The sequence below is a fragment of the Hemitrygon akajei genome, chromosome 8, assembly GCF_048418815.1.
Source record: "Hemitrygon akajei chromosome 8, sHemAka1.3, whole genome shotgun sequence".
In the NCBI taxonomy this organism is placed as follows: domain Eukaryota; kingdom Metazoa; phylum Chordata; class Chondrichthyes; order Myliobatiformes; family Dasyatidae; genus Hemitrygon; species Hemitrygon akajei.
Genome location: NC_133131.1, coordinates 7,264,403 through 7,276,400, shown reverse-complemented (window position 1 = coordinate 7,276,400; position 11,998 = coordinate 7,264,403). Strand labels below are relative to the sequence as shown.

At 39.0% G+C, this 11,998-nt stretch overlaps 1 protein-coding gene across 2 annotated transcripts in view; it reads left to right on the top strand.

Moving 5' to 3' along the window:
* Positions 1–3,131: 3,131 nt before the first annotated feature.
* The window catches only part of med13a (mediator complex subunit 13a), a 187,311-nt gene continuing 178,444 nt past the window's right edge, over positions 3,132–11,998 (top strand). The window contains exon 1 of one of the 2 annotated variants that reach the window (XM_073053133.1): positions 3,132–3,639. In XM_073053133.1, the coding sequence (XP_072909234.1) occupies positions 3,565–3,639 (75 nt within the window). In that variant the 5' untranslated portion in view covers positions 3,132–3,564. The remainder of the gene's footprint in view (positions 3,640–11,998) is intronic. The other variant, XM_073053134.1, reaches the window with a different exon arrangement.

The window sequence follows — 11,998 nt, the reverse complement described above, 5'->3', positions numbered from 1 at the left end:
TTTGAGCTTTCCTCCACACTACGCTTGATTCTATGTTTAGAATTTTTCAGCTTCTGATCCCGCAGTGTCTGCAAAGGGTTATATTTTGATGCAATTTTTCCCTGAACACTTTGGTTTCCTACTGCGTTGCCTCCAAAACTGAATGGTGCTTTTTATTTGTAATCCATAGCTGCAAATAAAATCTGTCATTATGAGATCACTTCTTTGTGCCCTATGTCCTTGTGAAGTTTATTACGTTTTCATCTAGACTATATTGCTCGATCGTTCAGATGGCAGTACAAGTGGTAACTCCTTTTATTTGTGAAATTGTGTGTAATTTGCAAAGCGTGACAGATTGGTGAATTTAAAGTGTAGGCTTTCTGACTCTGTCTGTGCCCCTTAGGGGATTATAAAGAGTCTGTGAGCTCATCAGATTTCTCTTGGGTTAAAGCCAGACATATTGTAACCCATGGGGATAGCAGCATCTTGAATTCTAAATGCTTTTTGTATTTGTTGACTTACTAACTTTTTTTGGTTTTAGATAAATTTTCTACAATGTTGCAATTGTTTTCCTTTTGGCTATCTAACACTAGGATAGGAGCTCATTGTGTTTACGAGGAGTTTCTGCTCTGTCAATGTTTGCCTAATATTCTTGATACAGCACCTTTGCCTCATTGCCCAATAGAATTTGCAAAAAACTACAGAAAATGCTGGAAATGGTTATTCCGTCAGGTAGCATCTGTGGAAAGAGAAACTGCCAATGTTTTGTGCTGAAGGCACTTAGCCACGCTGCTGAATGTTTTCAGCATTTTCTATTATTTCAGATTCCAGCGTTTACAGTTTCTATTTTTATATTTGTAAAGCAATTTTATAAATTTGAGTACTGCTGGTTGAGCAGTATTTGACACAAGTTATTTTAGCATTTTGTTTCTCTTTCTGACTTCCAGTATATGTACAGTTTTGAATTTTAATTACAAATGCAGTGTTTTTCATTTGGAGATACAGTATGGTAACAGGTCCTTCCGGCTCAGTGGGCCTGTGCCACCCAATTACACTCATGTAATCATTTAACCTACTAACCTGTACATCTTTGAATTTATATTGATAGTATAGCAATGTGACAGAAGACGAGAAGCTTCCTCCTTCACTCCCAACAAGAAAATATCTGAGCAAACACGAGGAAATCTGCAGATCCTGGAAATTCAACAACAACACACACAAAATGCTGGTGGAACACAGCAGGCTAGGCAGCATCTATAGGGAGAAGCACTGTCGACGTTTCGGGCCGAGACCCTTTGTCAGGACTAACCGAAAGGAAAGATAGTAAGAGATTTGAAAGTAGTGGGGGGAGAGGGAAATGCAAAATGATAGGAGTAGACCAGAGGGGGTGGGGTGAAGCTAAGAGCTGGAAAGGTGATTGGCGAAAGTGATACAGAGCTGGAGAAGGGAAAGGATCATGGTACGGGAGGCCTCAGGAGAAAGAAAGGGGGGGAGGTAGCACCAGAGGGAGATGGAGAACAGGCAAACAACTAAATATGTCAGGGTTGGGGTAAGAAGGGGAGGAGGGGCATTAACGGAAGTTAGAGAAGTCAATGTTCATGCCATCCGGTTGAAGGCTACCCAGCCGGTATATAAGGTGTTGTTCCTCCAACCTGAGTTTGGATTCATTTTGACAATAGAGGAGGCCATGGATAGACATATCAGAATGGGAATGGGACATGGAATTAAAATGTGTGGCTACTGGGAGATCCTGCTTTTTCTGGCGGACTGAGCGTAGGTGTTCCGCGAAACGGTCTCCCAGTCTGCGTCGGGTCTCACCAATATATAAAAGGCCACAGCGGGAGCACCGGACGCAGTATACCACACCAGCCGACTCACAGGTGAAGTGTCGCCTCACCTGGAAGGACTGTCTGGGGCCCTGAATGGTGGTGAGGGAGGAAGTGTAAGGGCAGGTGTAGCACTTGTTCCGTTTACAAGGATAAGTGCCAGGAGGGAGATCGGTGGGAAGGGATGGGGGAGACGAGTGGACAAGGGAGTCGCGTAGGGAGCGATCCCTGCGAAAAGCGGAAAGAGGGGGGGAGGGAAAAATGTGTTTGGTAGTGGGATCCCGTTGGAGGTGGCGGAAGTTATGGAGAATTATATGTTGGACCTGGAGGCTGGTGGGATGGTAGGTAAGGACATGGGGAACCCTATCCCAAGTGGGGTGGCAGGTGGATGGGGTGAGGGCAGATGTGCGGGAAAGGGGAGAGATGCGTTTGAGAGCAGAGTTGATGGTGGACGAAGGGAAGCCCCTTTGTTTAAAAAAGGAAGACATCTCCTTCGTCCTGGAAAGAAAAGCCTCATCCTGAGAGCAGATGCGGCGGAGACGGAGGAATTGTGAGAAGGGGATAGCCTTTTTGCAAGAGACAGTGGGAAGAGGAATAGTCCAGGTAGCTGTGAGAGTCTGTAGGCTTATAGTAGATATAGTAGAAAATATCTGAATTGTTTTCATTGTATTTAAAATTTACTATAAAAGGAGACAATCTATAGAGTGGAATGTAAAAGATTTTTGAAAACACTTGAGTCAGAAAGGTTGGTGAAAATAATTAATGCCAGACTGCAAGCGAGCTAATTTTGAGGTCTGAGGAAAAAAAACATTTTATTTAAAAAATGCATAAACAGTTGTAGATCTGATGCATCACCCATACTTGGGAGTAATCTGTTTTTTTAAAAAAACATTATCTGATTTGCTTTGTTTCCCTACTTTCCTTGTGTCCACTGTTCTCAAGTTAGAAATAACTGGTATGAATACGTCTAGTTACTCTAGAAACTTTTCAAAGCTATTGATGTACAGGAGGGTTTAGTGTGACAAGTTGTGTGTAGGGAAAGATAAAACACAGATACACTTTTTGAAACAAAAGGAGATTGAGAAACACATACCATTTGAAATTGAAAAGGAGGAAATGTGATCATTTACTAAGTATTTGAATTAAAATATGCGATAGGATGGAAATAATCTAAACCTGTGGACACCCTCTTTGGGCTGTAGGGTATATGGCTGGCCTCCTCAGCGCCCCAAGTGGCCCAGGAGCGAAGTGTTGTAATTTGATTTGCGCTCCAGCACGCCCCCAGTGGCCGCGCGGGGAAGCGCGGCCGCCCGGACCAGTCACGTGACGGGCCTCCGCCATTAAGTCTGGGACTGAGGCTCCCATTAAAGGAAGGGATTGCACACAAACCTGAGTCTCCGAGAGAGAGAGAGAGAGCGAGAGAGAGAGAGAGAGCTAGAGTGAGTGAGAGAGAGAGAGAGAGAGCTAGTGAGTGAGTGAGCGAGAAAGCGAGTGAGAGAGAGGCAAGCGGGGGGAGGGAGGGAAAGAAGGCAAGAGAGGAGACAGAAGACAGATGCCTTCACCTCGTTCCCCTCTCTGAGAGGAGAAAGGGAGGAAAAGAAAGGAGGCGTGGAAAAAAGGAATAAAACACCTCGGATTTCATGTGGAGAAAATAATTTGAGGGAATTTTCTCGAGGGGACGACTTTTATTTTTTTTCCCTGTGTATGTATTTCCTTTCGAAGTGCGCGTTAGAGCTGCTTGGACGATGCAGGGATCGTGATGATGAGTTCGTCCGGCTGCTGGGTGGCGAACGGGGCGAGTTTGGAGGATTGCTACTCGAACCTCTTCTCTCTGGTGAGTGATTGAAGCGGCCGTCGCGCAGCCATTTTCCAACCGCGGCCTTCACTCAGGCGTAGTGGAAGGGGAGGGGGGTGTTGTAAAAATACCTGTAACCTAATTCAAAATACACATTTCTAAATGGACAAGAGGGGGGAAAATACAAACCACCCTTCTTTTAAATTTAAAAGCAGTCACTTCTTTCCACAAATACTTCCCTCTTCTCTCCCCCCCCCCCCCCTTTTTAACTTGCAGATGTCTTGAAGTGAAAATTCCTCTATATCTGACAGGGGAAAAAGTATTTCTTTTCTTACTTTGTAATTTTTAGATATTTTCGGCCGAGTAAATATTAAATTTGTAACCGCACTCATTTATTTAAAAAAAAACAAATTTGACTCTACCCCTTGTCAGGTACTAGTTTGAAATGAAGATCGCCTTTTAAACTTGTAAATGGTATCTGGTTTATACTTTTATAAAAATGCTTTAATCATTTGTTACCCTTTCACTTTAACTGGGAGAAGGTATTTTAACAGCCGGAGCAAGAGTTGGTAAAATATCGCTTAACAACATCAAAACTGCGATAGGCTCCGAGGCTGTCATTTTATCTCAGGCGATTTAAGTGTATTTTTAAAAGATGACTGGTTATAGTAAAGAGCTACATGTAGAATGCAGCCTCTTTATGCTTTATTTCTTCTTTCTCTTACATTTCCACCCCCTCCGTCGTCGTTCACTCTGGAGGCGAATAGAATAACTGCATCGTGAAAGGGAAGTGTTTTTGAAAACCCCCAGAGAAAAGCAAAAATATATAGATAAGCAGCCAGTTTCAAAGTGAAAATTTCAATCGACCGAAGAGGGAGATTCAAGGGTTTTAAGAGTTTAAATGCAATGTAAGACGTGTTTCACTGGGCATATAACTTTAAAAAAACTCTGGAATGGAAAGTCTTTCATTCGCAGTGAGGGAAAGTTGTCAAAGGTCACTTAAATTGTATTTCTAAATTTATTGAGTGGAAGACATGATTCGGGCACCATTTTCCCTTTTGAGCAAGGCAGCAGAAATGCATTGTGTGTGTGTGAATTAACATTTAGATAATTAGTTATTTTGAAAGCAGAGTTGTTGATAGCTGTCGAACAAATGTGGCCTTTGCATTCCTCTGAGCTGACAAAATATGTTTGCTTTTATGAACATTGAATTTAAGGCAAAGGATGGTGGAATGGAAAGTTTAGGAGTTTGTTGGTCCTATGGGAGTCTTAAATAATCTTTAACACTTTTTAAGAAGCTTTTTTGGAAACCCTAATATGGCTGCCCAGCTGTCTTCTAAAAATGATTAGTTACTCTCATTACAGTCGAATGTGTCACCATTTAATGTTTTTTTTTTAGAGAGGAAAATGTGGGTGAGTTGTGGAACATGAGAATAAAAAAATTGCTTCCCACTGTTCCACATTTCAAACTATAAATGTAACAAGTCACCAAGTAAAGGGAAATCGGATTAATTTTAAAATGACTGTTTCCCTACTTTTACGTGGCTCCCCCTCCCCCACTGATCTTAGATCCATTGAGGGACTTCTAATGCTTTGATTTCTCCTCTCTGAGATAACATGAATAATCTGAGCTGCAGACTTCATGACTGTTGTAGTTTTTGTTGGTGTCTGGTGGGATATGTGATCAGTTGAAGTAAGTGCAATTAATTGTTTTTTTCCTCCAGTTTTATTCTCACCCACTCTTCTCTTCGCTCCACCTACCCATGAAAACAAGAGAACACTTCATTTTTGCCCCCCAAAGTTGACATTAATTTGTGATCCTTATTGTATACAGTAACTTTGCTTTTTTTAATATTGGCTTGCAGCAAAATCCTGGCAAGCTCTGAATATTGATAATCCACTCTTTCATTTACTGAAAACATTTTCCTAATTGTCATGTTTTAATAATAGTAATATTACTTGATGTAGATTAGTTATGTAGAAGAGGTTCAACATGATTTATGTTTGTATAGTACTCCTTCAATGAATTTTTTTTTTATCTAATGGCCCTTCTGATACAGACTTTAGGCTGAATGATTTCCTTCTGCAGTATTTGTATCTTTGATTCTATGGCTCTTGCTAGAGTTGACTTCATGAATGACAGTTGCTTTGTGGTCTTTTCCAGAGTTGTCTTTCTTCTGCATGTCACTAAAACACTGGCATTTAATTCATCTCCTGGGTCATGGGAAGTTGAGTCTAAACCTAACTTCATGTAACAGAAGGCGATCAAAAGTGTGCCATGCCTATTGCCCCGATTCCTTCTGCCAAGTTCATTTTTGCTGTTTAATTTTGTCTTTCCTAGTATTATAACTGCACCACTATTGCACTGTTAGCATTACATTGAGGCTTTGGTTTCAAGTTCTTAGGCAATGTTAAGTATTTGTTCTCCATTCTATTAAACTATACTTGTTTTGCAACGTTAATTTTTCAGTAATTAACCTATACCAGTAATGGTACTTCAGTTTCATTCCATAGTTTCAATAAAAGATGTAATTGTGCTTGATAATTTTTCTGTTTTGTTCTCCCAATATTATGTTCCTAAGAGGGGGAGTTTTGGAGGAGTGGAGCTTTCTATTAATAAATCCATATACATAAGATTTTCAGACAAGCAAATCTGATCTGCTCTTGGTCTGTCCCGTGAAGTCACTAATGAAATGTCCTGGAATGGCTTGGTTATAATATTGCTTTCAGATGGGGGAGCTGAGTTCAAGCCTCAAGTTCAGGAAGCCGAGTCAATGGAGTCTATAGCCAGCCGTTAATTTGGGTTCCTGCAGTTGGTAGCACTCCATTGACCTAGTTGCTTTATTTTTAGTTTGGGGGACTCTTTTGGATTTATGAGCATTCTGCCCACTGGTGGTGTCATCAGTTTAGCTACAGCATGATATCTAACCAGAGTAGATACTGCCTTTAAAAGGAAACCTAAGTTTGATTAAAATAACAAAATACTCCTACTGTCCCCTTAACAAATACAGTAAGTACTGAGTCAATAAAGAATTTAGAAGATGACTAGCCCTTGCATCAGACTTGTAAGCAGAGCTCTTTATCTTGTCCAATCTGTACTAGGATGTTGTGTGCAAATACAGTCTCTCTTGTTACAAGTTACTTGAGTTTTTTTAATGATTCAGTTTCTTGTTTATCCTTGGAAGAAGTCTTACATCTTAAAGTACTTGTACTAACTTTTCAGTTCCAACACTCCACCATACCTTTTTGAATGTGATGGCACCTGTTGAAACTTGTGTATATAGTTTCTGTAGCACCTTCACTTAGAAACTTGGGAACAGGATATTCATAAGCTGTTTGATACTGGAAGGTTGATAATTAAGTACAATTCCATTTTTGCTAGCGTATTGTCAGCATGCAACTTCCATAGTGATTGAGTTCATATTGTGCACTGGGAAGTCAGTTTATGTATTTTTTTGGAAACATTGAGGTCACTTGTAATCTTGATTGCTTCAGTGCTTAAGATGACCTCATTTGGCAGGGAGCAGGAATTAACTTGTGTATGGGTGTTTTTACTTGGATTTCAATATCCTGTTTAGAGGTAGATCTTTGTGTATTACATTCATAATTTTACATTTCCTGTCAGAATTGCCCTTAATGTTTTGCACTTGCTAATTAATATGGAGACGCCACACTATGATGACTGGTTGCCTGTGTTAACATTATTGAAACCTGCAGTCTTGTTGTGGGTTCTTGAAGGAGTGGGGAGCCTATGGTCGGAAATGCTTTTCTGTAGATTGTTGTAGGTAGCAAATCCCATGAATGCTGAAATGTGATGAACGACTAGCAGATTAGCTTGTGGTGGTGTTTGAAGTTGTATTGTTAATACTAGAGCTCCCTTCCTCCTGTTCAGTGTGCAGTAGGATATTTTCCATTCATGCAGTTACACTGGGGCCTCTGTTTAATTTTTTTACATGAAAGATGGTTCCTCCCACAATGCAGCACTTGATCGGCATGTCTTTGAGGGCTAGTTGAGATTGTTTGTTTCTATAGTGGGTTATGAGCCTACTTTCAGAGGCTTGTGCCTGAAAAAGTTTTGTTATATAATTCTGTTGTGTTTGAATAGTGAAGAGCTTTGACAGAAGCAAATGAATCTTCTCTAGCTCTGCTGTAATACATGGTTTAATGGTTAAGTCTCCCTAAAAGGGCCACTTATTTTGCTTAATATTGTCAGAGTCCCAAAATCTCATGGTATTGTGCTTGTTTTGTATAGTTTTTAATATTATAGGTGAAGAATAGTTCTGAGGTGAGTTGACATTGCCACTTATATGCAAGGAGGATACAATGTGGATAAAAATGACAGATTTTGGCAGCAAATTTAGTTAAACGCAAGGTATTTTAATAGATTTTTATTGAAATATAAATAGGCATCATGTATTGCTGTGCTTAAGGTGAAGAAAAAATGAAGGAATTTTTCTGCTCAGTTGTAAAACGTGATGAGCTTGCTGGAATTTGGAATAAATAGCTTTACTTCAGCACTAGAAAGGAGAAAATTGCATGGATAGGCTTTTGTATGTTTTATTGCTCCTCCATGCTTTCTCTTCTCAAGACGTATTGGGATCTACCAAGAATTAAAACACATCATTTGATATCTGTGTTCTGTAGTTTCCTACAGGACAAATAACCATTTAAACAGAAGATGGGATTTTTTACACTGTGCGAAGTGCTTTCTTTGGAGGTGATGCTAGTTTTTGGGGGGTGTCCAAAGACAACCATTGCACCTGTTCGTTCTTTTGTCCCCTGTTGCACTGAAACACATCCAACTTGGGTGATTGGCTGTCTTGTAGGGAGTAATAGTTGCAAATTAAAATAATTACTTCCCTCACTATTTAGCTGTGTGGTATAATCAGGTTGATAAAATTGCATTGCAAGGAGGAAATACTATATACTAAAATTTTCCATTTGTGAACTTATTTTTATTCTGCAATTAAGTTGTTTTGCTGCAGTCAAACAATTTTAATGAGCTGGCATCTAGATAGCACTTTCAACTTTGAAAATGCCCCAAAACTCTGCACAGAAGTGCAAGAAGAGATGGCTGAGTGATTTTGGATGGAATGGTAGAATAGATGAATTGGTTATTTTTGATGATTTGGGTAAAGGTGGTTTAACACAGATGAAGTTTTCATTTGTACTGATCAGCTACTATCTGTGTTTATAAAGTTCGTGTTTGTATTCCTAGAAAGGCAGTGTGTTATCATTCCCTTTTGTCTCATTTTCATTTCTGTAAGTGACATGAAGTGTGAGGTATTGTTGCTTTTTAAAGCTAGTTGAGCAATATTAATAGAAAAATGTAATATACTGAAATGCCATAATGGTAACTTGTAGAACAAATTAATACAGCAACATTAATTCAGTATTATATCTAAATTCAGTAGATCTTTGTATTCACAAGTCAGAAAATTAAATTTGAATTTTCAGTTCTTTGCATTTGTTTGACATTTTCAAAAACATTTTTCTAGTTTTAATATTCTTTGCCCAAAGGAGCCAGGTATCTGCATTGTCTTCTGAGAATTTCGCTTTCAATAAAGTGACTCTTAGGAAATGTGTGGGGCATGTATAATTGTGGGTTTTTTTTTGTTTTCTCATGAAGTATGGTGTTGATTAGATGAGGGCTCAGAGCAGGAAACTGAAGAATTGCAAGCATTGGCTAGGTTTGCCACTCTATGTACAGCATTCTAGGGCCACATGCTAACTTTTTTAGATCCAAATTTTAAGTCTGTGTGAAATGGTATTTCAGGAACAGTTAGGAGAACAGCTGTTGTTATGCTGAGATGGGCACAGTTATTCTGGGGCTGTATATACTTTTCTTGGGACTTGGCTGAAACCAGACTATGGTGATGAAAGTTCAGTTGAAGGTTCTGTAAGATGTATTTAAAAATCAAAACAAACAAGAAAAACACTTCACCTTCTTGTATCCAGATTAATTAAAGAAATACTGATGGGGAAAGTTTCTGCCCTAGCAGTTTTTGTTTTTGACTGAACTTTCCATTTCAAATAAATTCTGTATTAAGACATCATGGAAGGAGCAAAATTGCTGGAGCATGGTGTGCAAGCAGATTGTCAAGTTTTTTGGGAAGGAATCCAAGCATTTGGAAAATATTGTATGGTGTGTTTCCCTATGTTTTCCAACTAAACTCAGCAATTGATTGCAGAGTTGTACAGTGTGGAAACAGGCTCTTTGGCTAACCAAATCCAAGTCGTTATATGACAGTGTTCATGCTGTTGCTCCTATCTATGTTAATCCCATTTATCAATATTAGGTCCATAGCCTTCTGTACCTTGGCAATCCAAGTACATAACTAGATGCTGTGTATATGTCGTGAGTGTCTGCCTTCACCACCTCTTTGGCCAGTGCATTCCAGACTTTCAACTACCCTTTTGTGTAAGAAGAAAAAAAAGGTGCCCTCTTGTATTGGACACCTCCAGGTGGCAAAAAAAAAGATTTTTACTATCCATCCTATCTAACCTCCTAAATTCTGCATCTCTATCTGGTTTTCTCTCTGCTGCCTCTGCTTCTGTAAATTTTTATTGGTGTTTTTTGGGTGACATTTTAGACCATAACACGCCTTCTTTGAACAATTGCTTGCTCAGGTATATCTATGTGCAGTGCCTACAATAGTGAATTTTGAGGTTGACTAGGGAACTGAGATCTGCCTTGAATTTTATTTTTACCATTGCCTTAAACATAGACTAGAGGATCTAAAGTGATGTTTTGAATGAGGTGTCTGACATTTTGCTTTTCATGCAACAGTGATGAGAACAGAGATATTGGAGTGGCAGCTGGTGGGGTGGGACCTGGAGGAAGACAGCATCTTCTGTGAATTTGCTTTACAATGAGATTTGATGTTTATAGTCTAGGCAGTTTTGCTGTGAAATAATTCTACAGAAAAAAAAAGTTAGCTTCATTATCCTGCCAAATGATGGATGTTTAGACTTGTATTGTGGAGCAGATGTGCTTGAGGAATGCTGTCCAGAGTTATACAGGAACCCTGATTGAGATGAATGAGGTAAACGGGGGAAGAAAAATAGTTTTCTTCAATTTCAAAAACATTTTCAGAATGTGTACCGGTACTTGGATAGTTATTGCCATTGGTCACTATTTTGGTAGCTACTTCACAGATTCAGTACACTCAATCCTATTCTGAAAAGAATTAAAATTTAAACATCAACATGGCTTTTTTTTGCCTCTGGTCCAGTTGGAAAAGTATTTTTGATGTGTACATTCTGACATATGGCTTTAAGTTTATTGTCATCTGACTATACATATACAACCAAATGAAAAGCAGTGTTCCGCCGGAGCAGGGTGCACCCACAAAACATGTATCGCACACAATAGTGCCACAAGTAAGTTAATAAAATGTAATTCATTGTGCATGTAGTGTGCAACACAGGTAAACAGTGGAAGTGCTAACTTTGGGTGTAATAGTAAACATGTCCCATATATCCTCTTCAGTAAAAGATCCTGTGTTATCATTTGAAGAGCAGAGAAATGTGAACTGTTTGGTTTTGATGCAGTGCATGTATTATGTAGTGAATGTATCCTCCATTACCATTGCTACAAGATTCCCTTAATTGTGTTGCTATTTTGAGACTTCGTGCCAGTTGACTGTTTCCCTGCTTCACCATGATGATTACACTTGAACAAATTAAGTATTTTTGAAGTGTTTTGGGAGATTGTGGGGGGGGGGGGGGGAGAGAACAAATAAATATGATCTGTGCTTTGAATTGGCCTGATGCTTTAGTCTTTTTAAAAAACTGGCTAGAGATTTTCTCATGGCCACTCATTTTGGATACAAAATTTTATGTTGGAGAACGTTTCTTTTTATCGGTATTCATTTTAATCTGTAGAATTAGTACTTGGTTTAGACAGATAAATGACAATGTATTTGTCACACTGCTTGCAACCGAGTTACATAAACGTAATCTAATAAGTGGAGCAATTTATTTAAAAATACTCCACCCACTACAGTTCATCTTTTCATTGATCCCTTCCAGGAGTATTTTGTTTTCAAACACTGTGTTCAACGAAAAACATATTTGGTCTACATTCATAAATTTGAAAAGTGATCTGCCCATAAAACACAGAAAAACATAACAGTAGTTAGATTCATTGAGTAAACAGCCTTCAGACAGGAACTTGTAACTAAAATACTGTGGTCTTTAATGTGTTGACTTGCAATACAAAACATTTTAAAAGTAACTTACTGTTTTCAAACTTTATCTGAAGCTTTGTTTAGAGGCAAGTGCACATAATTTTCTTTATATAGTTCTGGATTTTGACCAGAGTGTAAAGTCATTCATAATATAGTCTGGCACAGCACCCTGTGGTTGAATATCAGCCCAGCATTCCAGTTTAGTT